We start from the raw sequence: 25,298 nt of genomic DNA, 5'->3' as shown, positions 1-25,298 counted from the left end.
TAATGCTATAGTCCATTTGAGAAAACAAAAGATTGATCCTATATATGTAATGATAGTAATTAGAGCTTAACCAACCCTCAAAATTTACTAAATTATATTCTTCTATTGTTCTATTAGTTTCAGTACAGTTGAAATTTTGTAACTCGCCACAATTTCATACTGAAATACTGGAATCAAGCAATCAATTTTCTTAAATCTTTTTAGTATAATTTTGATTGACTTATTAAAGCAAATTCTCAAAATCAACCAAAATCATGAATTTTTAACCACAAAATACCAAAAGTGATGTCATTGATTCTTTTTTAGTGTTCTTATAATTACTGATGCAAAGAACAGCATGACCAAGTTTCAGCTCGTTAAGATGTGTTTAAATGTCATTTCTACAGGAAAAGCAACAACTTTGTATTAACTATCGTCAAAGGCAGGATAAAATTTTTAAGGGTTTTGTTCAGAGAGAAAAAGAGAATTAATAGATAGTAAATCATAAATGTATCTGTAGATATAATATTCCATGTTGGAATACAGCAGTAATAATTCCATGTTTGCATATTTCTGACTCAACTACCTTGGTAGGTATCCATTGTGACTTCATTATTTTGTGAGCGAAAAAAAAAATGATAATATGCTTGCAAACATGTGTCTTAATCAATACCTACACACAAGGACAGATAACTCTGTAATAAGCAAATACAGATTACTGTAAAGGCACCTGTTTTAGCACATATTACACCAGACCTTGTGCACTAAAATTATTTTGCTAATAGGCAAAGTGTGCATATTAATCACTGTGCTCACCTGTTTTTTATGCTAAAAATTGTGTCAAAATAAGTATGTTGATAGTATCATAGACAACAAATTTCATTCAATGGTTTTACAGTTTATTAATTTGTATAGCACCAATATATATCGTACATGTATGATGAAAAGTTTCTGCAATTAACAAATGTGCAGCAAAAAACATAAAAAGTCTGTAGTACTACTACTCTGCTAATGTATCTGGCCCCGATTTCTCCAAACAAACTTAAGTCAAAATTTGAGTTAAGTCAATTTTATCAACATAAGTTACATAAGGAGAAAAACTTAAGTTTTGACTTAAGTCTGTACTTTTGTTTCGAGAAATCGGAGCCAGGTTTTATTTAGTTTATTTACTGTATCATTCACAATGTACCAAATCTACATGAATGGAATTTTATAGTTATTTTGGTATGTGTTTGTGTATACCTACAACTAAATTGACCAATATCTCTTCTATTGCGTCTGCATACTCGTTGTCAAAGTCTGCATACATACTGCATGTATATTGTATGTGTTTGTGTATACACACTAAATTGACCATATCTCTTCTATCGCGTCTGCATACTCGTGTCAACATATACATACATGCATGTATATTGGTATGTGTTTGTGTATACCTACAACTAAATTGACCAATATCTCTTCTATCGCGTCTGCATTCTCTTGTCAAAGTCTGCATACTCTTGTCAACATCATACATACATGCATGTATATAACAAAGAAACAAAAATACATTGTTTATCGAACTGTTAAGCTAATGAAATTATTAGGTAACTCAAGTTGGAATGCACAAGTATCTTATTTTTGGGTTTATTAGTTTAAAATCCTATTAATAGCTAGGGTCATTAAAGGATTGTACCAGGTTTGTTGGTGGAGGAAAACCAGAGTACCCAGGGAAAAAACCACTGACCAGTGGTCTGTACCTGGCAACTGCCCCACATGGGATTCTTACTCGCAACCAACAGGTGGAAGGCTTTTGGTAAGTTGAATTTAACACTGACCAATGCATGAGAAAATTGATTAAGTATGACATACAGAAAGACTCTACTTGAGACCACAAACTAATTTACTATAAAAAAAGTTTCAGAAATAATGCTTTATCCCAAAGCGACATTTCTCACCATAACACAATAGCCATGTGTCTCTCCTAAATGAAAGACATTTACTATAAAAAGTTGCAGAGATAATGCTGATATCTACATAAGTGTTCAACTACGATGAATATTGTACACATTCATTAACAATCTATCAGTCACTATTATTTATATAGCACATATAGCACAAAATTCCTAATGCATATAACAGTATTTACTTAAGGTTTGAAAAGCCAAAATCTCCCTCCATATTGCACATATATATGCTGTTCAATTTGTATGTGAAGTCGTATGATCAGTCGCGTAATTCATCAGATATAAGTCCTTGCAGCAATGTCCAGCACTGTCATATGACATTGAAAAAACTGATACGTTTAAGTACGACTTTTTGTTCAGCACTGTCACTTTGTTCAGCACTGTCATAAAAAACAACTGATCAATTTTACCATTACATTGTCCTGCACTGTATGTGAAAATTACAGATTGATTGTAGCTTATAAAATTGTCTGAAAGTTATCAGTCAATTTTTCAATAATGTCTGTTTGACTCGCTGTGAAAGTAACGCATCATGTTCACCACACCATTGCCTTCAATACACAGTCCACGAAAGTCATATAATTTCCTGGGCTGTCAATGAAAATCACAGATCCATATTACACAACATTGTCATACATTATCAATGATAAATCACTGATCCATTTTTTCCACAACATTGTCCTGCACTGTCCATGAAAATCCTTGATAAATTTTCCACAACATCGTCACATATTGTTTGAGAAATACTGCTGAATTCTTGTTTGCTTTCACTTTTTTAAAACATGTCTATCAGTGTGTGTCGAGTTGGCTAATTTGTGACGGCACCAGTGGATAGGCAGGAGGCATCTTGCTGATCACTGATTTCATCTGTTCTTTTATCTTAATGAAATGCCGTTTAAACTCAAGTCCATCTCCCTAGAAAGAAACATTAAAACAAGTTCTGTTATCAGTGACGTTGAATTTATTTCAAAGGTTTACCAGATAAGGAAATAAGGAAAATACAAATAGTTTTAAGCGCCACAATATTTGTAAACCTTCCTAACTCAAAGTCTTGCAGACCATGATGAGGCATTGAGTAATTCCAGCATTGAAGTTGGTACATTTGAAACTACATGTACAGTGAAACTTTCAGTGGAGATCAAAAATAAAATTCATGTGGAACAGAGTGAACTTCATAGAAGTTACAGTTAACAAGGTTCAACTGTTTAATTTACTTAAAACTTTATTTTTAATTTTACGAGATTAGTTTGCTTTAATATTCATAATTCACACACAGCTTGGTAAAAACCAAAACATCTTTTGTAAATAAATATCAATGATGGACCTTTGTTGAGGTCCATATGGTGTTATATCACCCCAGTAGAATAAATAATGACCAAGGGTGTAGCCCGAGGTCATTATTGGAAACATGTCAAAGATGTCAAAAAATATTTAATGTACATATTATAAGAAAAGTCTTGGTCAAAGAACGGCACCCTGAAGAATGCAGCGTTTGTGTAATGAAGTTCACAAAGGAATATTGACTTGGTGTTTCTTAAAATGGAAACACTGGGTCAATATGCTATATATTGAACGTCATATGACCATGTATTAGCCAATCAAAAAAGTGGAAAATCAGAGCATACCTTTTATTTTTTTTTAGATTAGCCTTTACGTAACATTTTTATACAACATTGGGATGAAAAAAAGACCATTCTTTAATTTGCTCTTAATGTAGAAACAAGTCGCCTACCTTGGAAAGCCTGAAGTCCATCAGCAAATTTTCTCCCATCTCCAGCAGACAGGCTTTGAACACCAATGACATTTTTCTCCGATCATGGGCACTAATTGTTGCCTAAATAGAAAACATTTACTTTGTTACCGTACTGTAGAGCCACATATTCACAGTTACATATCTCATTGTAAAGTTACAGCCCTCCATACATCTGATATCCAATTGGAACTCTTCAGATATAAAATAATGTACTACAGATACATCCAAGGCATTCTGAGTGATGTGATATCTCTCCGTAACTGTAAAATTATGGCACCTGATCAGGGGTTTCAAAATCAGGCGGTACCCATTACTTTTGGCCGGTTGAACCTGGCTGTGGTACCGCCTGATTTGGGCTAAATTACATTTTATACCATACAAATGGTATAGAGAAGTACCCTCTGAAATTGCAATTGTACCGCCTCTCCTCAATGATAATGAAACCCCTGACTGATACATGTGATATCCAATCAGAACTCTTGGATCAGATGTAAAACAATGTACGACAGTTACATCCGAGGTGTTTTGAATGATGTGATATCCCTCAAATACTGTAGAATTAAGGCACTACACATTATTTGCCTCTTCAAATGTATCCTTCCAGAGTTAACGACCCTTAAATTCACTTGCACATTTGTATAAGTAAATTGTAAAATGCAACTTTATATAATGCAAGTAATGAGTTACTTTACATTAAATGATCTTCTTATGTCTTTCATAAATTAAGGTTTTTAGTTCATATAGATTATATACTACACTTTAATAGGATGATGTACAAATTAAAAAGGAGGCAGTTCTATTCTAGCCTTTTTTTTGTGAATTAACTACAAGAAAGGAAATTTATTTCAATATTTCATGAACAATATGAAAATAATTTCCATCCCGCCCCCTGGTCCCCTTTTAACTTTCTCTGTATTTGCCCCCATAGACTACAGTGTTATAGCCCCCGATACCTACCATGCCTGGTGAGTTACGTTTGTAGTTGTATCCGAGTTGTTGTAGAACCCGTTCCAGTTCAGCCATACTGCCTTCTTTGTCTGCTCGCACAAAAAACCTTGTCATCCGGCGCACCATCTTCTGGAGTGGTGTCTATAGCGTAGAAATTAATGCAAGTAGTGAAAAACATTGTCATTTAAATTTTTACAAAAAAAAAGACGGTATCAAATATTTTCTAACTCAGGCACTCATTATCATAATCCGAGCCAATGATGATATCCAGATTTAACAATGAATTTGAATAAGAGATCCCAGAGGGATCTTGACGCCCACCAAAGAATGATCGATGCCTGACAAAATAAATAGGGATATTTTCTCTGCTTTTCAAATTTTGGCTTTCAAAATCCAAGATTGTGGCCTGTTGCCTATATTATTGACCGATCGGTCCCCAAATGCATTTAGCACAAATGAAATTTGGGAATGATGCCTTCAAGATTAAGAAATAGCAGTAACAAACTTCAACTATCAAAATTCAAGATGGTGACCTGTCGGCCATCTTACTGACCGATCAGTCCCCCTAAATAGGAACACATATATATATAAAATATAGACTCAGAAATGGCGGCAACATATTTCAACTACCAAAATCCAAGATGGCGGCCGATTGGCCATCTTATTGACTAATCGGTTCCAAAATGCAATGTGCACAACAAGGACCCTACGGAATCTTGTATAAGAAATTTGAGACCGATACTTTCAGTACTTTCTGAAAAATAACGGTAACAAGAATTGTAAACGTATGGAAGTATGAATGGATCACTGACAAAAGGAGATTTGAATAGCCCACCATCTGATGATGGTTGTCTAAAAATAGCTTTCTAATAAATATTGCATATTGACTTAAATAACGAAATGGATTATAACATGGTTAACAAAAATAACTCTTCCACAATTTATTCTTTCCAAATCTCTGGTTTTCTGGAAATAACCTTTAGAGTATGTTTTGTGGATAAAATGCGGAGTAAATGTACATAGATATATGACCTGTAGTCTGTGAAGTTAAAGCTACAGACACTATACTTGTACATGAACATACCTGTGAACATCCTGGGGTGCCCTGGAACTGACTACTAAGGAACATGTTCTCTGGATTTACCGGCTGAGAGAAGCTAAAGATGGCGTCTACCGTGGACTGACCTCCGTCTCCATTATTGTCTGGAAGCTGTTGGGGATCAGGCTGAGACGAGGACACACGCATGTCACTGTAGGTAAAGGTAACAAGTTAATTTCACTCACCTAAATGGACCCATATACATGTTATTGTATGTAAAGGTAACATGTTAATTTCACTCGCCTAAATGGACCCATATACGAAGTATGATGCTTCAATGACTTATAGCAATGGTGAGAAAGAACTGCATAACTTTTTTAAAACCGAGGTCAAAGGTCAAAATAAAGATGAAGGTCATAGACATATTAATAGTTTGAAAATGTGCTGCCTAGGTGGACCCACATAACAAACAGGAAGTTCTCATACCATTTACAGAGTCCCAATGCCTTATAGTATAGGAGCTTCTACAAGTATTCAGATTTACATGTCATGTTTTATCCAGGAGGGGAGACAATCCAGATCAGACTTACCTGTCACCACAGTGTCCAAGGGGAGACAATCCAGATCAGACTTACCTGTCACCACTGTGTCCTAGGGGAAACAATCCAGATCAGACTTACCTGTCATCACTGTGTCCAAGGGGAGACAATCCAGATCAGACTTACCTGTTACCACTTTGTCCAAGGGGAGACAATCCAGATCAGACTTACCTGTCACCACTGTGTCCTAGGGGAAACAATCCAGATCAGAAATCCAGATCAGACTTACCTGTTACCACTTTGTCTAAGGGGAGACAATCCAGATCAGACTTACCTGTTACCACTGTTACCTAGGGGAGACAATCCAGATCAGACTTACCTGTCATCACTGTGTCCAGGGGGAGACAATCCAGATCAGACTTACCTGTTACCACTTTGTCCAAGGGGAGACAATCCAGATCAGACTTACCTGTCACCACTGTGTCCTAGGGGAAACAATCCAGATCAGAAATCCAGATCAGACTTACCTGTTACCACTTTGTCTAAGGGGAGACAATCCAGATCAGACTTACCTGTTACCACTGTTACCTAGGGGAGACAATCCAGATCAGACTTACCTGTCATCACTGTGCCCAGGGGGAGACAATCCAGATCAGACTTACCTGTTACCACTGTGTCCTAGGGGAGACAATCCAGATCAGACTTACCTGTCATCATTGTGACCTAGGGGAGACAATCCAGATCAGACTAACCTCTCACCAATGTGTCCAAGGGGACACAATCCAGATCAGACTTACCTGTCACCACTGTGTCCTAGGGGAGACAATCCAGATCAGACTTACCTGTCATCACTGTGACCTAGGGGAGACAATCCAGATCAGACTTACCTGTCACCACTGTGTCAGGGAGACAATCCAGATCAGACTTACCTGTCATCACTGTGACCTAGGGACACAATCCAGATCAGTAACCTCTACAAGGGGACACAATCCAGATCAGACTTACCTGTCACCACTGTGTCCTAGGGGAAACAATCCAGATCAGACTTACCTGTCACCACTGTGTCCTAGGGGAGACAATCCAGATCAGACTTACCTGTCATCACTGTGACCTAGGGGAGACAATCCAGATCAGACTAACCTCTCACAAATGTGTCCAAGGGGACACAATCCAGATCAGACTTACCTGTCACCACTGTGTCCAGGGGGAGTCAATCCAGAACAAACTCTCTTGAATGGACCTGTACCACAAGGAGAATCACTGGGGGATCCTGATGGTAAGCGACCCCATGACCCTGAATATATTAAATATGAAAATGCATATTAAACTGATTTACAGCCTGATAATATAGGGCTACAAACTTATTCATAATCCTGAAATTTTATTCATTTTTCATTCATTTAGGCTGCTGATACCTTGTATAATAAAAATAAACTTTCTTTCTCGACTACTAAATTTTGCAATTTCACTAAGATTAACATTCACGGATTTACAAATTAAATGGAAATTCATGTCAATTTAATAGACGTAGATATTAATTTGCAGCAGAGATACACTTTCGCAATTGTACATGCATCACAAAATTCTCAAACGTAGATTTACACAAAGGAACGTTGATTTACAGTACTATAACCAGTACCTATTACCTACCTTTACGTGTCTTGTTAAAGTTTTTGTTGAACCATTGGTGGCCCTTGATTTGGCGGATTGTGAACCGCTTTGAGGCATTTTCCACCAATAACTTCCGGAGAAGAGCTTAAGTCAAGAAATATACTTTTGATTTTAATATTATCACACTCATTAATATAAAGACGAGAAATCAAGGCATCTAAATGTGTTTGTCCTAGGTGTGTCTGACATTAAAGGGGAAGTCATTGATCAAACTTCAAATCTGAAAAATAAGGTCAATTTGAATAACAGATGTAAAGAACAAATTGGAATGAATATCCTGGATACTCCAGGAGTTACAATCATAATGCTTTAGAAAATGAATGGGATATGAACCCCTGGAGTATCCAGGATGTTCTTGGATAAACACATAAAAATTCACTGAATGAGACTTTATTAGATATCCTCCCATGGTAGAAGGAATTTCTTTCCTTTGATATTGCTACACTGGGATACAGTGAGTGAAAACAACATCATGGTTATTTACCGGTTTACGACAGAACATGAAAATTATTACATGTGCTCCTTCATCTTCCTAAATAATGACCCCGGTATTATAAATCTAGGTTTCAAACATGACAGAACAAGCAGACATAGAAGAAACAAGATCACATAGTATATAATGTAATGATGTCAATTTGATGGACCTAAAGGTAGTGACATACCACATAAATTGATTGACAGATTTAAGATACAAATGTAAATTTCTGTTTATAAGAACGCATCTTTAAGAATATGAATATTCGTTTACCTCCATGTGCATGTATAATATATGTAGCACCTTTTGAGATAATTATTTCCTTGCCATAATTCTATGACAGCCCTGGAGCTACCTACACAATGCCAGGTTATCTATTTTGCTCCACGGCGGGACGGTGATACGACAGTCCTTCCAGTCACTGTACTCCTGACAGCCGTAGCTAGGCTCATCCCAAGGTAACTCTACAATAAATAAGGTAATCATTGGTTATCTCATATGGACCATATAATTAGGACATTGATACAAAGATTCATAAATAATTTCAGATGTATTGAAAGAAAGATGTTTGTATACTTAGAAACCACATTTCTTTCATGTGGAATTCACCTTCAAAAATTTCAAAACAGAAGTTTAAAAGAAAAGATTATCTGTGGATTGAAAATAATATTTCAGCTAAGTTGAAAGGTTTGTTCTTTAGCAAATATTTCTTTATTGTCACCCAAGCATGAAACAAATGCATGTGACATAAGTACTATTTAATGAAGAAAAGTACTGGAATAATCCAAAATTAAACTTAACATGACAGTTAAAATATAAATGCCTCCGACTCCTTTTGGGATGAAAGAACGAATGAGAAGAGATGGAATGTGAGGCACTGTGACAGATAAGGTTACACTTAATCCCTTACAATTGTGTGGTTGTAGCATAAAAACGCTCTACTAAAGCAAACAACTCTCCTCCATCTTTGTTTTGAGTATGATCCATTTTTCCATCAATTGCCCATTATCATATTAAAATGACAAAATCTCTTTAACATACCTCCAGCCAGAAGAGCTACCAGTATGACAGCACATGACCAGACATCTGCAGGCTCAGCATGGTAAGGTTTACGACTGATCACCTCCGGGGCAACATAAGGCACTGTTCCACAGCATCGTTCTAGGAGACGTTCGTTACCTTGGTAACGAAACACAGTAGCAAGACCAAAGTCGGATATCCTCAAATTATCTGTAAGACAGGAAATAAGGTAGTGTCAATAAAGTTGAGATCAAATCTATTTCTCACAAAGAAATGGTGTCATTAAGATTTTGATATCTCATCCCCTTAAATTATGTGATTCCTATTAAGAGCGCCTCCTCTAATAAGGGTGCCCACAGGTTTTTTGCTGAAAAAAAATCTCCTAACTTCATACAATTTTTGTGGCAGATTTTGATGATTTGTCTTTGCCAGTGCTAATAAAATACTGTTTCACATCAGTTTGATGCTTGACATATCTATATCATATTGTATAAGAACTAAATTTATTGTACTGGACAACTTTTTTGCCGAGTGTTTACGCATAGAAACAGCGAGATCGCCATGCTCGAAACAAAACGTGTTACTTGAACTGTTGAATGTCCCACACACGTGTGTGGATGAACACTAACTGGAAAAAACATTTTTGCGATGTCTAAACTGGTTTTATGAATTCTTACTGTATATCTATGGTAAAGTTTCCTAATAACAGTAACTTATTATTTCTAAGCTAAATAGTGCAGGTATATCAGGGTACATGTATCAACAATGAGATTGCTCTATGCCTGTCCTTTCCCAGAAGAGGATAAACATACAATAGTTATTGCCTGACTAATCTTACTCAAAAACTTTTTTATTTGTACAATTATGATTCAGAATAGGATGTATCATTAATATTAAGCTTAAATCAGATCTGAATACTTGTAACACCTAAATCAAATTCAAGTTTCTACGGTCAAACTTCTTGCTTTATGTAGCAATGTTTGTAAATCTTACCAAAATCATCGAGGAGGACATTCTCAGGCTTCAGATCTCGATGTGTGACACCTCGACTGTGTAGATACTCCTGTTAACATGAGGTATAACTTTGTATAGCATTGTACATTATTAAACATCCTACATTTTTATCTACAAAATTATAGCCCAACATCTGAAATATACACTTTGGAATAATTGTTTAATGTCTATAGTACCAGAAGATAATTTTGGATTTTATCATTAATTTGAATTAAAGTAAACCTATGAAATCACCATCAATTCCTAGGCACAAGATATATTCTGGAATATAAAAATCTCAACGACAACACCATGCTACATACCACGCCTGCGAGAAGTTGTTTGAAGTATTTGTTAGCATCACCCTGAGACATTCCAACATCCGGCTCTGAATCAGAGAACACATGTATACAACAAGTGGATGACAGCTAAAAACACAATGGATAAATAAATGGTTTATTCTTGATCCATAATGATTTATCCACGAATGTGAATTTTCTTTGAATAAAGACATAATTTAACTGTGATAACCTATTTGAATTTTAGATCCTAGTTTCTTTAAAGTATCCTAGAAATGAAATTAAATCAACAACTTTAAAATCTTATTTATAAGTGAATGAACTGAGCAAGATGCCTTCCATATTTATGCATGGCCATAGATATAACTGTGGCTTATTAGGTCATCTTTGTAATAGAGTGAGAATGATGGTTTGAAGTTTAAGCTGATTGACTGTCTAAAGTACTTCAACATATTTCATTTTTTAATTTAGGAAATAAATGCTTTCATAATTGACCACATGAAAATTACATCTTATTCAGCTTAATGTAGGATTTTTTTCAGACCAGTCCAGAACGCTAATTTCAAATATTGATGAGTCCCAGTAAAAATACATATATATGGTTGGTTCTCAAAATTTTGGTGAGTCCCACAGGAAAATCATGAGTCCAGGTACCGGGTAATCCAATATTATTAGACGTTGGTATTGAGAAACTTCTGATGGGCACGACGTAATGATCAAATGTGTCTCGTCATGCTTTACCTCTAACGCTTATTGTTGTAGTAGAGTCAAGAAACTTTTTAGGTGAGTCCCATAAATCTCTGCCTATTACATATATAAATCTAATTCAATATAAATAGATGACCTGTGATACTTTGATTTAGAGTAAATACCTATCCTGTCGAACAGTTCGCCACCACTAGCATACTCCAGGAACAGATACTGCATGTTGCCATTCTTCCGAAAGCCGAAGAATTTGATGACATTTTCATGATTCAACATTTTATGAACACAAACCTACAAAGGATAAAAGTTTCATACAAAATACTTATATCATAAACATAAAATTAGGCTTTATTTTTTATATACAACAACAGCAGCTGAAATTTGAAGCATCAGATTGATGCATGACACACAACAAGTTACATGTCACATTGTCAGTATAAATTTTGTCGTGACGAGGCTTTGATTTCTCAAAATGAAAGTACAAGTCAAAACCTAAGTTTTTCTCCATATGTAACTAATGAGAAAACTTTTGATTTATATCAGTTTTTTACTTTTAAAAGTTTGTTTTTGAGAAATCAGATCAGCTATCAGGTTAATGGTTGCTCCACCATTATCAATTTCCTTGTTAAGACATATATAACTTACTTCCTTACGGACACTATCGGCTGCAGAAGGACATCGCTCTAAGTTGATGATCTTCACTGCTATAGCTTCCTGTGTGTCAGTATTCACAGCCAGCTTCACCCTAAAATTTGTATCACACAAGATTAATGATTTATCAAAAGGTATCTAAATGAAACACTTCAAAATTTCCTCTTTGAAAAAAAAACAAACAAAAAAACACTCTTTTTTATCAAACTTTAAAGGGGCACTACCTTTCCGGAGCTGGTTTTAATTTTCAACATTGTAATTTAAAACGAAATAGATAATTCTATAGAGTCACAAAAGTTATCAACTTATCGTTATTATTACACTTATCATCACCTTTTTAACAATTTAATTTAAATAAATGTTTATTTTCATAACGCGGGTTGTTTTATGTTTCCTGTCTACATCCTAATTATCACTGCATCAGACCGCAAAACCGCGACATAAATCTTCACTGTTAACATAGTTTACGAAGGGAATCATGCATTTGATTGGTGTTTTAACATCCTCTTGAGCCAATAACATACATTTTCGTATATTAAAGTTGTTTTAGGAAACTTTTGATTTTTGTTTCGCAAGGTAGTGGGCCTTTAACAATTCACAAAACACTGTTTGACAAACTTCATCAACTGAAATTATCAATATGCAGTCCCACATTCCAGGCACCAACATGCGCGAAGTGTTACATGCAGGCAGCAGATGGCAACTTTATTGTATGAAACGTGTAAATTTAATATATCTTACTCACTCTCCATAAGCACCTTCTCCCAGAGTCTGGACAAAATCCCAGCCCTCCACAAATGTTGTCACTACCGCCATTGATATGCTAGGGAATTACCATGCCTCCTTAATACAAAAAAAAAGAAATAATGTAATATATCATCAGTCTATATGATTAAGAATAAGAAACTATCTGCTCCTATGTGATTGAAAGATGAACAGGTTGGGCACAACCCTGCATATGGGTAACAGTTGCCAATTTGAGTAACAGTAACCTGTTTGCAGTAATCAATAAGTTACCCATAATATTATGTGAAAAGAAAACGCATAATGTTGTTTTACAAATTTTTATCAAAATGGCATCATAATTTTTAGAATGCCTTACAACTTATCGAAGACTCTACTCATAATTTTTAGAATGCCTTACAACTTATCGAAGACTCTATGTTTCTGTGGGTGAAATATCAAATTTTGTTGTCTAACTTTGTTGTAAGATGACAATTTAGGTGCTTTCTAGCTGCAATATATTAGCTCAAAAGACTTTTTGACAGAAAATGGTGTCGTCTTTAGAGCTACAATTGGTGCCTATTACTGCTAATGGAGCAAAGTAATGATTATGCAAACCATTATAAAACGTTTGTTTGCATTTTTATCATACTTGTTTGATATCGCTTACCTACTAGGCAATAAAACTGAACCACATAAAATATCAAATTCTCATCGAGGCATAATTTTTTTACATAATACATATGAAGGTCTTTCTGAAGGGAATTTATACGGCAAGTCCACAAGTTGTGACTTTGACGTCTTGTGAGCGGTACGGTAGATATTAAGAATCGTAGTTATGTTTGTTTTGGACAAAAATAATATGTAAATGCATGTATACGCATAAAATAATTTAAAACCTACAAAAAAGTATAGAAAACTATGCCCGAGTGATTTTCGGAGGCAGTGCTCCACTACGACACATAGACCAATTCGTACCCGGCCGAAAGGTATAGTAGGCTGGGTACGTATATTCGTTCTAGGTGCTCTCCATTGACTTCAGTATATAGCTATCAGGAAAATTCAGTACAAATGTCGTGGTTGAATGAGTTTTACCTGTGTTCTATTTTTAGCACCATAGTAAGAAATGGAGGTGGTTTATTTTGTGACTCTTACCAAAATTGAGACAATGAAGTTTGTCCCATTTTAATTAATAATGTATTGTGTTATGTTAGTGTCGTAGTGTTTAAATTCACCATATACATAATATGTATTATATATGGTGTTTTAACTAAATGCGCTGTGTATTGTCTGAATTTACATGTCCCTGTGTCTGTCTGAATTTACATGTCCCTGCGTCATGTAATGTCCTGTACATGTAAATCTGTGTGTGTAAGTTGTTATGATGACGTATGAGAGGCGAGTGAATGGATTGGTTGAGTGTGTCACATTGACCCTGCATGACCCTGTCCTTGCATGTGCACGCCCACCCTTGAGGAAGCGTGTCCGCACATTACGTGAAAAATAAGCACTGGACATACACGACCTAGAGAAGCCTGTACATGTGTGCTTTACGGCCACAGTACTGAAAGGTATGTTTATTTAATATGTAACTAGAAATAAAGTAATTAACTTATTTTCACTATGCAATAAAATTAATATAGTTTATAGTTTTCTGTTATAACTTCTTTAAATAACTTGTCCATAAAGCTTTATATTATGTATATGTATAACAAAGGACCGCACGTGGTCGGTGAGGTTAGGGCGACGCATAGAGTCAAGTGACTGTTAATTAAATGTTATTTGTAAAAATATGTAACTCGGAAATTAAAATACAATTTACTTTTATAATATAATAAATAGATACCTGTTCACATTTTATACCTTACAGTATAAATATAGAAGATATAGTAGTAGGTTCATTTATGTGTCCCTATATATTGTCAGGTATTGTTCTTTTTCATTTCAGGGTTATCTGTCTCCGTTTGTGTGTGTAGCGGGATTGGACTGGGTCCATCATCGGTGACCAGGTAGCTAAGTCGGTAGAGCACTCGGATAGTATTCTGAGGGTCCCGGGTTCGAATCCCGGTCTGGCCGCTACATTTTCTCCTCTCCTGTTACAGAATTGGCGCCCAACTAAATAACCCATGGTGGTGGTGTTTGGAAGGGTCTCGTGTGTCTTCGAGAAAGGAGGGAGGAGTGTAGCGGGATTGGACTGGGTCGATCATCGGTGACCAGGTAGCTCAGTCGGTAGAGCACTCGTCTAGTATTCTGAGGGTCCTGGGTTCGAATCCGGTCTGGCCGCTACATTTTCTCCTCTCCTGTTACATGTGTAATAAACTATCAACTGTTTATAGTTGTCGTAGTAGTTTTTATACCAAGAGAACAAATCCACATATAATCACTCTCGTGACATTAGTAATGGTGCTATGTCAAAATTATTACGCCCTTTTATGATAAAAAAGTTTTAAACAACTTCATGCATTTTTCTTACACAAAATTCCTCATTTGGGTTACTTATTGATTACTCAAACAAGTAACTGTTATTCAAATGGGTAACTGTTACTTTATGCAGGGTTGTGCCCAACATGTTGAATGAAAAAAATACATAAGAACATTACTGAAAATAAGTTCCTGAAAACGAAATGAATGTTGATTGTGATTCAATCATTTAAGATTCATTCGGTATAAGGATCATGACTCAGAGTCAGACGTTGGTCTAGATTCTGGATTGCCTGCTCAGCTGATGCTGATATCAAGGCGCCATATCACATCCCATGTGTTTTGAAGTTTGTTGATCATCGCCGATTAAAATGCTTTCCAAGTTTTTGTTAATCTGTGGATGCATTCTTACATATAATTACCAAGTAGTATAATCTATGGAATGGGCAAATGCGTAACCTGATGTTGATGTTTCTAACTAGATGTAACGACGAATCCCTTTTTCTTTCTTGTTTACAAACTGACATCCAAAATCACCGCCATTTCTTCCTCTATCTAAAATGTCAATGTATGACGGAGACAACTTTTTCCGGATTTGGTTGCGATTACCTCCCCTTACAATATTTTTCGACGTACATGTTTGTTCGTTTGTTGAAAAACGAACCCTTGAAAATTGATTAAAAAGTTGTCAAAATACATGAACTATATTTATGGTATTTTATGAAATTATACAGTAAAAGAATATCGTGTGTTTATACATGTCAAGTCTGTATGTTAGATCGTAAAAAGTCCACGAAATCGTTTCGTGTTCGATCCGTAGGATTTCAGTCAAGAACCTACACAGTTGTATTTTTATATACATGTATACATAATATAATAGTAATGCTTATAATGTAAGTACGGATTGTGCACATGCTTTTTAATTCTTCTATATTTATGAAGAATTATAATTTTACTCACATGGCTAGCTGTGGCGGCTAAATGCTCGTTGATTTCAATAAAAAAAAATTCTTATATATTGCGCGAAAGCTAATTGTGTTAAAAGACAAAAGTAAACAGGTAAATAGCATGACAACATTTAACATTAATATACTTCCTGCTATTTACATGTGTTGGTCACATCAATTCAATTTAAAGATGCTCCACCGCTGACAAATGGTATTTTTTACCATCAAAAACAGGAGCAGACGATTTAGTATTTTTCTTAAGCTACAAAAGTTACTTACTTTACACCGTTACCACCTCTGAAAAGTTTGAGCTTTTATTTTGACTTCAAGTTAAAAATATGAACATGAATAATTGCATTCCGAAAAAATTCCAGGGCACTATATCCTATATGGAATGAAGTACTGATTGTGCATGCACCAAAGGCGAAATAAATCATTTTATATCATTTATTTTTTTGTGTGTTAATTAGACATATATATACACAATTAAACACCAATTATTGTTCAAATGATGAATATCATTTATGCTCTTTCGGCGATGGAGCATCTTTAAGTATATAGGTTTCATTTTCACGTGAATTACAAAACGTGTTATAAACGATATAAACTAATATATGACTCTTAAAAAAATAGCGTTTAATCTGAAGATCACCTTATCCTAAAGATAATTACCTAAAAATCATATTGTAATAAAACATTTAAAATATGGGAACTGCCACAGGGACATGGAACCATTTTACAAACAGTGTATATGTGTGTATACATTATAATATCAAGATAAATTATTTCTCTATAAGGTAAGATATGCGTCAGTAGTGAATAGAGCCCGTTTATTAAAAACAAATCACGGTATCAAAAAGATGGGTCCGTTTTTCTCTACCATCAAGTTCATACCCTTGCTACTATAATATATACAACTATATATATATACAAACATCTCCTGAAGAACAGCGGCAGCTGGAAAAAGTTAGAGATCTATCGCAGATTTTTTTTAGTTTTGTTTTTTTTCTATTTAAATTCCATCACAAGGATATTCAACATTTATTTATTATATATACAAATATATATTAAAGACCCACTACCTTTCCGGAGCAAAACATAAATGTTTCTTAAAAACATTAATACATTCAGAAAATATATATCGATGGCCTAAGATGAGATTACAACACCAAACATGCACAAGATTTCCTGCGTAATATTTGATAACAGTGGAGAGTTATTTCGCTGTTTTGCCGTCTGACGCAGTGATATTCAACTACCGCACGGTATTTAGGACGACGGCGGGAAACATAAGACGACCCGCGTTATAAAAATTTACATTTTATTTATTTTAATCAAATGTTAAATAGGTGATGATATGTGTAGTATTAGCGGTAAGTTAATAACTTTTGCGGTTCTTCAAAATTATCGAACTCGTTTTACATTCCGATTTTAAAAATTAAAAGCCGTTTCGGAAAGGTAGAGGGCCTTTAAAAATAAAAAAAAAAATGTCTGCAATCTTAAGTGCTTTCGCAGCTTCGCTGCTCATCATATGTTTAATGAGCAGCGAAGCGGCGAAAGCGTCAGAGATTGCAGACTTGTTTTAATTTTTGTTTTTTGGTATTATAGAACTAGCTAAAATCGACTGCATTTCACTTTTTGACATCAAGAAATAAAACTATTCATCAGGACTATACTTTAAAAAGTCATTATTGATACTATTAGCTCTGTTAAAAAGTCTTTGCCTTTCTTCATTATAGAAGGTACAGTCGCATAAAAAATGTGTTTCAGTTTCTATTTCGTTAAAATCACAATATTTACACCGTCTTTCTTGTAAAGGAGTCATACTGGGTTAGTGAAGCGTGCCTGTCTCTTTATGCAGTGGTAAACTGGCCACACTCTTAGCCTAGCTAAGACACATACGGTGTGGTCGTGGTAAACGAACAGGTTACATACGGGTTCCGGCTGTTAGATCTTTTTGGAACTTCCTATATGTTTTATGATTGCATGCACCAAAGGCGAAATAAATCATTTTTATATCATTTATTTTTTTGTGTGTTAATTAGACATATATATACACAATTAAACACCAATTATTGTTCAAATGATGAATATCATTTATGCTCTTTCGGCGGTGGAGCATCTTTAAGTATATAGGTTTCATTTTCACGTGAATTACAAAACGTGTTATAAACGATATAAACTAATATATGACTCTTAAAAAAATAGCGTTTAATCTGAAGATCACCTTATCCTGAAGATAATTGCCTAAAATCATATTGTAATAAAACATTTAAAATATGGGAACTGCCACAGGGACATGGAACCATTTTACAAACAGTGTATATGTGTGTATACATTATAATATCAAGATAAATTATTTCTCTATAAGGTAAGATATGCGTCAGTAGTGAATAGAGCCCGTTTATTAAAAACAAATCACGGTTTCAAAAAGATGGGTCCGTTTTTCTCTACCATCAAGTTCATACCCTTGCTACTATAATATATACAACTATATATATACAAACATCTCCTGAAGAACAGCGGCAGCTGGAAACAGTTAGAGCTCAATCGCAGATTTTTTTAGTTTTGTTTTTTCTATTTAAATTCCATCACATGGATATTCAACATTTATTTATTATATATACAAATATATATTAATGACCCACTACCTTTCCGGAGCAAAACATAAATGTTTCTTAAAAACATTAATACATTCAGAAAATATATATCGATGGCCTAAGATGAGATTACAACACCAAACATGCACAAGATTTCCTGCGTAATATTTGATAACAGTGGAGAGTTATTTCGCTGTTTTGCCGTCTGACGCAGTGATATTCAACTACAGCACGGTATTTAGGACGACGGCGGGAAACATAAGACGACCCGCGTTATAAAAATTTACATTTTATTTATTTTAATCAAATGTTAAATAGGTGATGATATGTGTAGTATTAGCGGTAAGTTAATAACTTTTGCGGTTCTTCAAAATTATCGAACTCGTTTTACATTCCGATTTAAAAAATTAAAAGCCGTTTCGGAAAGGTAGAGGGCCTTTAAAAATAAAAAAATAAATGTCTGCAATCTCTAGTGCTTTCGCAGCTTCGCTGCTCATCATATGTTTAATGAGCAGCGAAGCGGCGAAAGCGCCAGAGATTGCAGACTTGTTTTAATTTTTGTTTTTTGGTATTATAGAACTAGCTAAAATCGACTGCATTTCACTGTTTGACATCAAGAATTAAACTATTCATCAGGACTATACTTTAAAAAGTCATTATTGATACTATTAGCTCTGTTAAAAAGTCTTTGCCTTTCTTCATTATAGAAGGTACAGTCGCATAAAAAATGTGTTTCAGTTTCTATTTCGACAGGAGCAGACGATTTAGTATTTTCTTAAGTTACAAAAGTTACTTACTTTACACCGTTACCACCACTGAAAAGTTTGAGCTTTTATTTTGACTTCAAGTTAAAAATATGAAAATAAATAATTGCATTCCGAAAAAATTCGAGGGCACTATATCCTATATCGAATGAAATACTGATTGTGCATGCACCAAAGGCGAAATAAATCATTTTATATCATTTATTTTTTTGTGTGTTAATTAGACATATATATACACAATTAAACACCAATTATTGTTCAAATGATGAATATCATTTATGCTCTTTCGGCGGTGGAGCATCTTTAAGTATATAGGTTTCATTTTCACGTGAATTACAAAACGTGTTATAAACGATATAAACTAATATATGACTCTTAAAAAAATAGCGTTTAATCTGAAGATCACCTTATCCTGAAGATAATTGCCTAAAATCATATTGTAATAAAACATTTAAAATATGGGAACTGCCACAGGGACATGGAACCATTTTACAAACAGTGTATATGTGTGTATACATTATAATATCAAGATAAATTATTTCTCTATAAGGTAAGATTTGCGTCAGTAGTGTATAGAGCCCGTTTATTAAAAACAAATCACGGTATCAAAAAGATGGGTCCGTTTTTCTCTACCATCAAGTTCATACCCTTGCTACTATAATATATACAACTATATATATATACAAACATCTCCTGAAGAACAGCGGCAGCTGGAAAAAGTTAGAGATCTATCGCAGATTTTTTTTTAGTTTTGTTTTTTCTATTTAAATTCCATCACAAGGATATTCAACATTTATTTATTATATATACAAATATATATTAATGACCCACTACCTTTCCGGAGCAAAACATAAATGTTTCTTAAAAACATTAATACATTCAGAAAATATATATCGATGGCCTAAGATGAGATTACAACACCAAACATGCACAAGATTTCCTGCGTAATATTTGATAACAGTGGAGAGTTATTTCGCTGTTTTGCCGTCTGACGCAGTGATATTCAACTACCGCACGGTATTTAGGACGACGGCGGGAAACATAAGACGACCCGCGTTATAAAAATTTACATTTTATTTATTTTAATCAAATTGTTCAATAGGTGATGATATGTGTAGTATCAGCGGTAAGTTAATAACTTTTGCGGTTCTTCAAAATTATCGAACTCGTTTTACATTCCGATTTTAAAAATTAAAAGCCGTTTCGGAAAGGTAGAGGGCCTTTAAAAATAAAAAAATAAATGTCTTCAATCTTAAGTGCTTTCGCAGCTTCGCTGCTCATCATATGTTTAATGAGCAGCGAAGCGGCGAAAGCGCCAGAGATTGCAGACTTGTTTTAATTTTTGTTTTTTGGTATTATAGAACTAGCTAAAATCGACTGCATTTCACTGTTTGACATCAAGAATTAAACTATTCATCAGGACTATACTTTAAAAAGTCATTATTGATACTATTAGCTCTGTTAAAAAGTCTTTGCCTTTCTTCATTATAGAAGGTACAGTCGCATAAAAAATGTGTTTCAGTTTCTATTTCGTTAAAAATCACAATATTTACACCGTCTTTCTTGTAAAGGAGTCACTGGGTTAGTGAAGCGGCCTGTACCTTTATGCAGTGGTTTACTGCCACATCTTAGCCTAGCTAAGACACTACGGTGTGGTCGTGGTAACGAACAGGTTACATCATACGATTCCGGCTGTAGATCTTTTTTGAACTTCCTATATGTTATCAACTTGTTACCGTTCACAAGACCTTGGTCATTCCACAACTTATGAAACCATTTTTGTTCCTCAAGTTGTTCATATATTGTATGACTGAACACCAGTTTCCTTTTCTCAATCCCCGTACCCTTAATTTGATTCCTATTCATTCTTCAAAATTCATCACCCGCCGCATGCATGGTTGGAACATGTAAAATTGTACGTGTGCTCAGTGCGCACGGCGTCTGTAGATCATCGTGTGAAAAAATTATTAAAGGCCCAATACCTTTCCGAAACGGCTTTTAATTTTTAAAATGGGAATGTAAAACAAGATCGATAATTTTGTAGAGTCTTAAAAATTATTAACTTACCGTTAATACTACATTTATCATCACCTTCTGAACGATTTGATTAAAATAAATAAATTGTTTATTTTCATAACGCGGGTCGTATTATGTTTCCCGCCGTCGTCCTAAATACCGTGCGGTAGTTGATTATCACTGTGCCAGACGGCAAAACAGCGAATTGACTCTCCACTGTTTTCATATGTTACAGGAAATCTTGCATATGTTTGGTGTCGTAACCTTATTTCAGGTCATCGGCATGCATTTTCTTATGTTATTAATGTTTTTTAAGAAACCTTTATATTTTGCTCCGGAAAGGTAATGGGACTTTAAGGACTACTACCTTTCAGAGGCAAAATAAAAAGGTTTCTTAAAAACATTAATACATCAAAAAATATATACCGATGGCTTTAGATGAGGTTACAACACCAAATATATGCAAGAATCCCTGCGTAATATTATAAGACAATACAAGGAGAGTCATTTCGTTGTTTTGCCGTCTAGCGCAGTGATAGTCAACTAACGCGCGGTAATTAGGGCTACGGCGGGAAACATAAGACGACCTGCGTTATGAAAATTAACATTTTATTTATTTTATACAAATTATTCAGAAGGAGATGATACGTGTAATATTAACGGTAAGTTAATAACTTTTGCGACTCTACAAAATTATCGATCTCGTTTTACATTCCAATATTACTTAAAAATTAAAAGCCGTTTCGGAAAGGTAGTGGGCCTTTGAAAACAATAACAACATAGGAAATTCCGAAAATATATATGGATGGTCCAAGATTGTAAGATTTCTTGCGTAATCTATTGTAACAGTGTAGATTCATTTCACTATTTTGCCGTCTTTGGCAGGATAGTCTAATGCGCGGTATTTAGGACGACGGTTGAAACATAAGACAACCCGCGTTATGAAAATTTATGTTTTCAGAGACACCATGTACGTACAACGTGCGCGAAATGCACATGCAAATAGGCCTTCTCGCTCGCACGTGCATCCGAGTTGCACAACTGCTACTCTTACTTCTATAAACGCGCCAATATTGATTTTATATCTATAGGGTACTGAGCCTAATCAGAAACAGAAATCGAGTTAGGCCGTGGTGTACGTTTTTCCTGCTAACAAAGATTTTGACCTCTCAATAAAACTGTGTCAAGACTTTTTTTTATGTAAACGGTGTACCCGATTCGCTCCACTGGTCACGCGTTCACAAACATGACATAATGCTCAGGTGATCATAAATAGTTTTCAGTTCTCGCCCTTCGTTCCCAAGAAAAAGATTGCGACAAATACAAGGCGACTTTTTGCGGAGGAATATTTATGAAAAAGAAAATGAGAAAAAATAAGTCATATAAAGATATAATTTAATTATTTTCACTTTAAATAAAAACATATTATTTCATAATGACTGTATGTTGCGAAAATTAAATAATACCTCAGAACTATTTTATCAGCTGTAAACTGCGGAAGCATAGCCGATTTACCCCTAATTCGTAGTAAACAAAGATGGCGACCCGATCCGGGATGCACTCGTCCCAAGTTGGGATAATTTTGTTGATAACTTATCTGCTTAGCGTGGTTGTTGCTGAGCGATACGGATCAGAGTCCAACACCATACATGTAGCCAAAAATGGCCGGTCACAAAAATACGCTGACAGGATGGCGGTCATTAATGCTGACATTGATGACGAAGTTGAGGGTTTACGCAGAACCCGAAGATCTGCTGCTCCAGTTCCGCCCCCAAATCACCATACGCCTCAAGTCACGGCGGTAAGTAAGACATTGTTTGAAGTCGTCACGAACTGTCGCCTTTGACATATTCAAATTCGCATTATTGCCTGTTGTTTATAAGACAATTAGGACGCCATTTAGTTTATTGGTTACATGGAGTCACATGATTGCACTTCAGAAACTTCCTGGTTTCGCTTTAACTCAAGAACAAGAGATCTAATCTGCTGTAATTATTCTGAATTCATGTAATTTACTTGGTGCAGTTAAGTGGATATCTCTATTTGATGCTACTATTTACATAATTACAGTATGTTTGAATTGGTCGACCGTGGCAACATTCTTCCTTATTATGTAAATTAAACTACAGTATGAAACATTTGGGACTCTGTAGAACAACACAGGATAGACATGCGACTAATGATTCTACATGAAATAACACACAATAATGTAGATATCAGAAATGAGCTACTTGTTCCCCCCATCCACCACACAAGACATGCATATACATCTGTACACATATATAAGACTCCTTCATGTAGAACACAAGCATATAAATACTCATTTTTCCTAGAACTACAATTGACTGGAATTCCCTACCTCCACAAATTCTTTCAAATCCCTTAACTAAGCCTTCAAATCTAATTTAAAAGTCTTAAAATTATTATTTGTTGTTTGTTTCTAGTGTAAATCATCTACATATATATATTCATCAAGCGAATGAAGCGATGTCTATTTGCCTATTCTCATGTATGAGGGAGGTGCAAAATGGTATCTCCGTCTATATGAATTCTGTATTTGCATTTTTTCTTTTGGAAAATACCCTATGCAAATAAGCAAAATCATCTGTATTGTAAATTATTGAAAAAGAGCTGCAAATTAAAACAAACCTAGATCTACCAGACAAAATCTTCACTTATTTTATGTAAGATTGACTGACTATTGATTTGCTAATAGCTGTAAGCATGCATTATAATTATGTGGAATTTTAGAAAGTGGTAAATAACTTCAATTTTGGCATTGATATAAATTTCTATTATCAATATGTATGGGAAAATGTGTCTATTTTGCCAGTTGATATAAATTATGTAATTCCTTACCTTATGATGATCATATTTGGCTTTAATATATATTCATCTAAAAGTGACTACATACACACGGTCAGATCTTAGACCTGACTATAGTGGCAAGTTTGAACATGGGCATAAAGTTTACATATTCCTAACTCTAATAAAGGGAGACTCTATGATCTGAAAATGTAAATAACTTACTTATGTTATTTAGTATTGGTCTTTTTCAACATTTTCATTTTTTGTCCTTCTATTATATCTTACTATTATATTGTTATCTGTATAAATTATTGGCCAGTATTTGCTGTTTTTATAGGTCCAGCTGAATGATAGCCATAATCAGATGATTGTACATTGGGCGGGCGTTGGGAGCGATGTGATTCTAGCCCTGTCTAAAAAGAGCCACCCTTTCAATGATACGCTTGGCAACAGTACCCTCTTCATCTCGTACGATTATGGTAAATCTTTTGTCAATGTGATGCCGAGGCTGATTCTCCCTAATAACAAGGAGCCTATCATCGATCATTACTACAACAGCAAAGTGTACAACAGCCACGTAAGTCTGCAGGTTTCAATAATATCATTTGGTCATAACTCTGTATCCTTGATAATGAACAATCTAGTATGTAGCGATGTTAGTAAAAGTGATATTGTTGTGTAAGTTTTAAATGAGCTCAATCTTTTATGTTTAGTCATCAATGGAATTAAAAGTGGAAGAAATGTTTTAAATTTATGCCATTTTGTGAGATCCGAATCACTTCATATATGTCATATAAAAAATTAAAAAAATAAAAACATATTTGAATTTAAAGTGAATAGTCCGGTAAAGAAAACCAGTCTAAGTGCCTTCATTGGCTTTCCAAAAGTCTTTACATATCAAAACGACAGTCAAGTTCTGCTTACGTTGTCCAGTTTTGACCGTTGAAAGTATGGAAAGGCCCTGCATAAATTTAATTTGTCCCACTCTTTGAAAGTGGGGC

General features: G+C 34.8%; 2 protein-coding genes across 5 annotated transcripts in view; one reads left to right on the top strand and one right to left on the bottom strand.

Annotated features, from left to right (window-relative positions):
- Window positions 1-871: 871 nt before the first annotated feature.
- Window positions 872-23,089, bottom strand: LOC138317491 (serine/threonine-protein kinase Chk1-like). 4 transcript variants are annotated; one of them, XR_011207771.1, is made up of 15 exons: window positions 22,956-23,089; window positions 12,764-12,861; window positions 12,013-12,112; window positions 11,535-11,658; window positions 10,687-10,751; window positions 10,364-10,433; window positions 9,392-9,580; window positions 8,710-8,814; window positions 7,855-7,959; window positions 7,390-7,498; window positions 5,711-5,876; window positions 4,636-4,767; window positions 3,658-3,759; window positions 1,413-2,840; window positions 872-1,221 (listed from the first exon to the last, which is right to left on the bottom strand). XR_011207771.1 is itself a non-coding variant. In XM_069259211.1 (14 exons), the coding sequence occupies exons 2-14, from the start codon at window positions 12,832-12,834 to the stop codon at window positions 2,715-2,717; spliced, it is 1,464 nt and encodes a 487-aa protein (XP_069115312.1). In that variant the 5' UTR covers window positions 12,835-12,861; window positions 15,622-15,720; the 3' UTR covers window positions 1,342-2,714. The 4 variants fall into 4 exon arrangements, 1 of the variants encoding a protein (XP_069115312.1); XR_011207769.1 differs by lacking the exon at window positions 22,956-23,089 and adding an exon at window positions 15,622-15,720; XR_011207770.1 differs by lacking the exon at window positions 22,956-23,089 and adding an exon at window positions 15,585-15,711.
- Window positions 23,000-25,298, top strand: part of LOC138317199 (sortilin-related receptor-like) — a 51,913-nt gene continuing 49,614 nt past the window's right edge. Inside the window, 2 exon segments of the mRNA XM_069258752.1 lie at window positions 23,000-23,290; window positions 24,635-24,874. Of these exon segments, the coding sequence (XP_069114853.1) occupies window positions 23,027-23,290; window positions 24,635-24,874 (504 nt within the window). The 5' untranslated portion in view covers window positions 23,000-23,026.

Source organism: Argopecten irradians, chromosome 3 (assembly GCF_041381155.1).
Source record: "Argopecten irradians isolate NY chromosome 3, Ai_NY, whole genome shotgun sequence".
NCBI lineage: Eukaryota > Metazoa > Mollusca > Bivalvia > Pectinida > Pectinidae > Argopecten > Argopecten irradians.
Note: the sequence above shows the minus strand (reverse complement) of the source record. Positions and strands in the feature narration are given on the sequence as shown.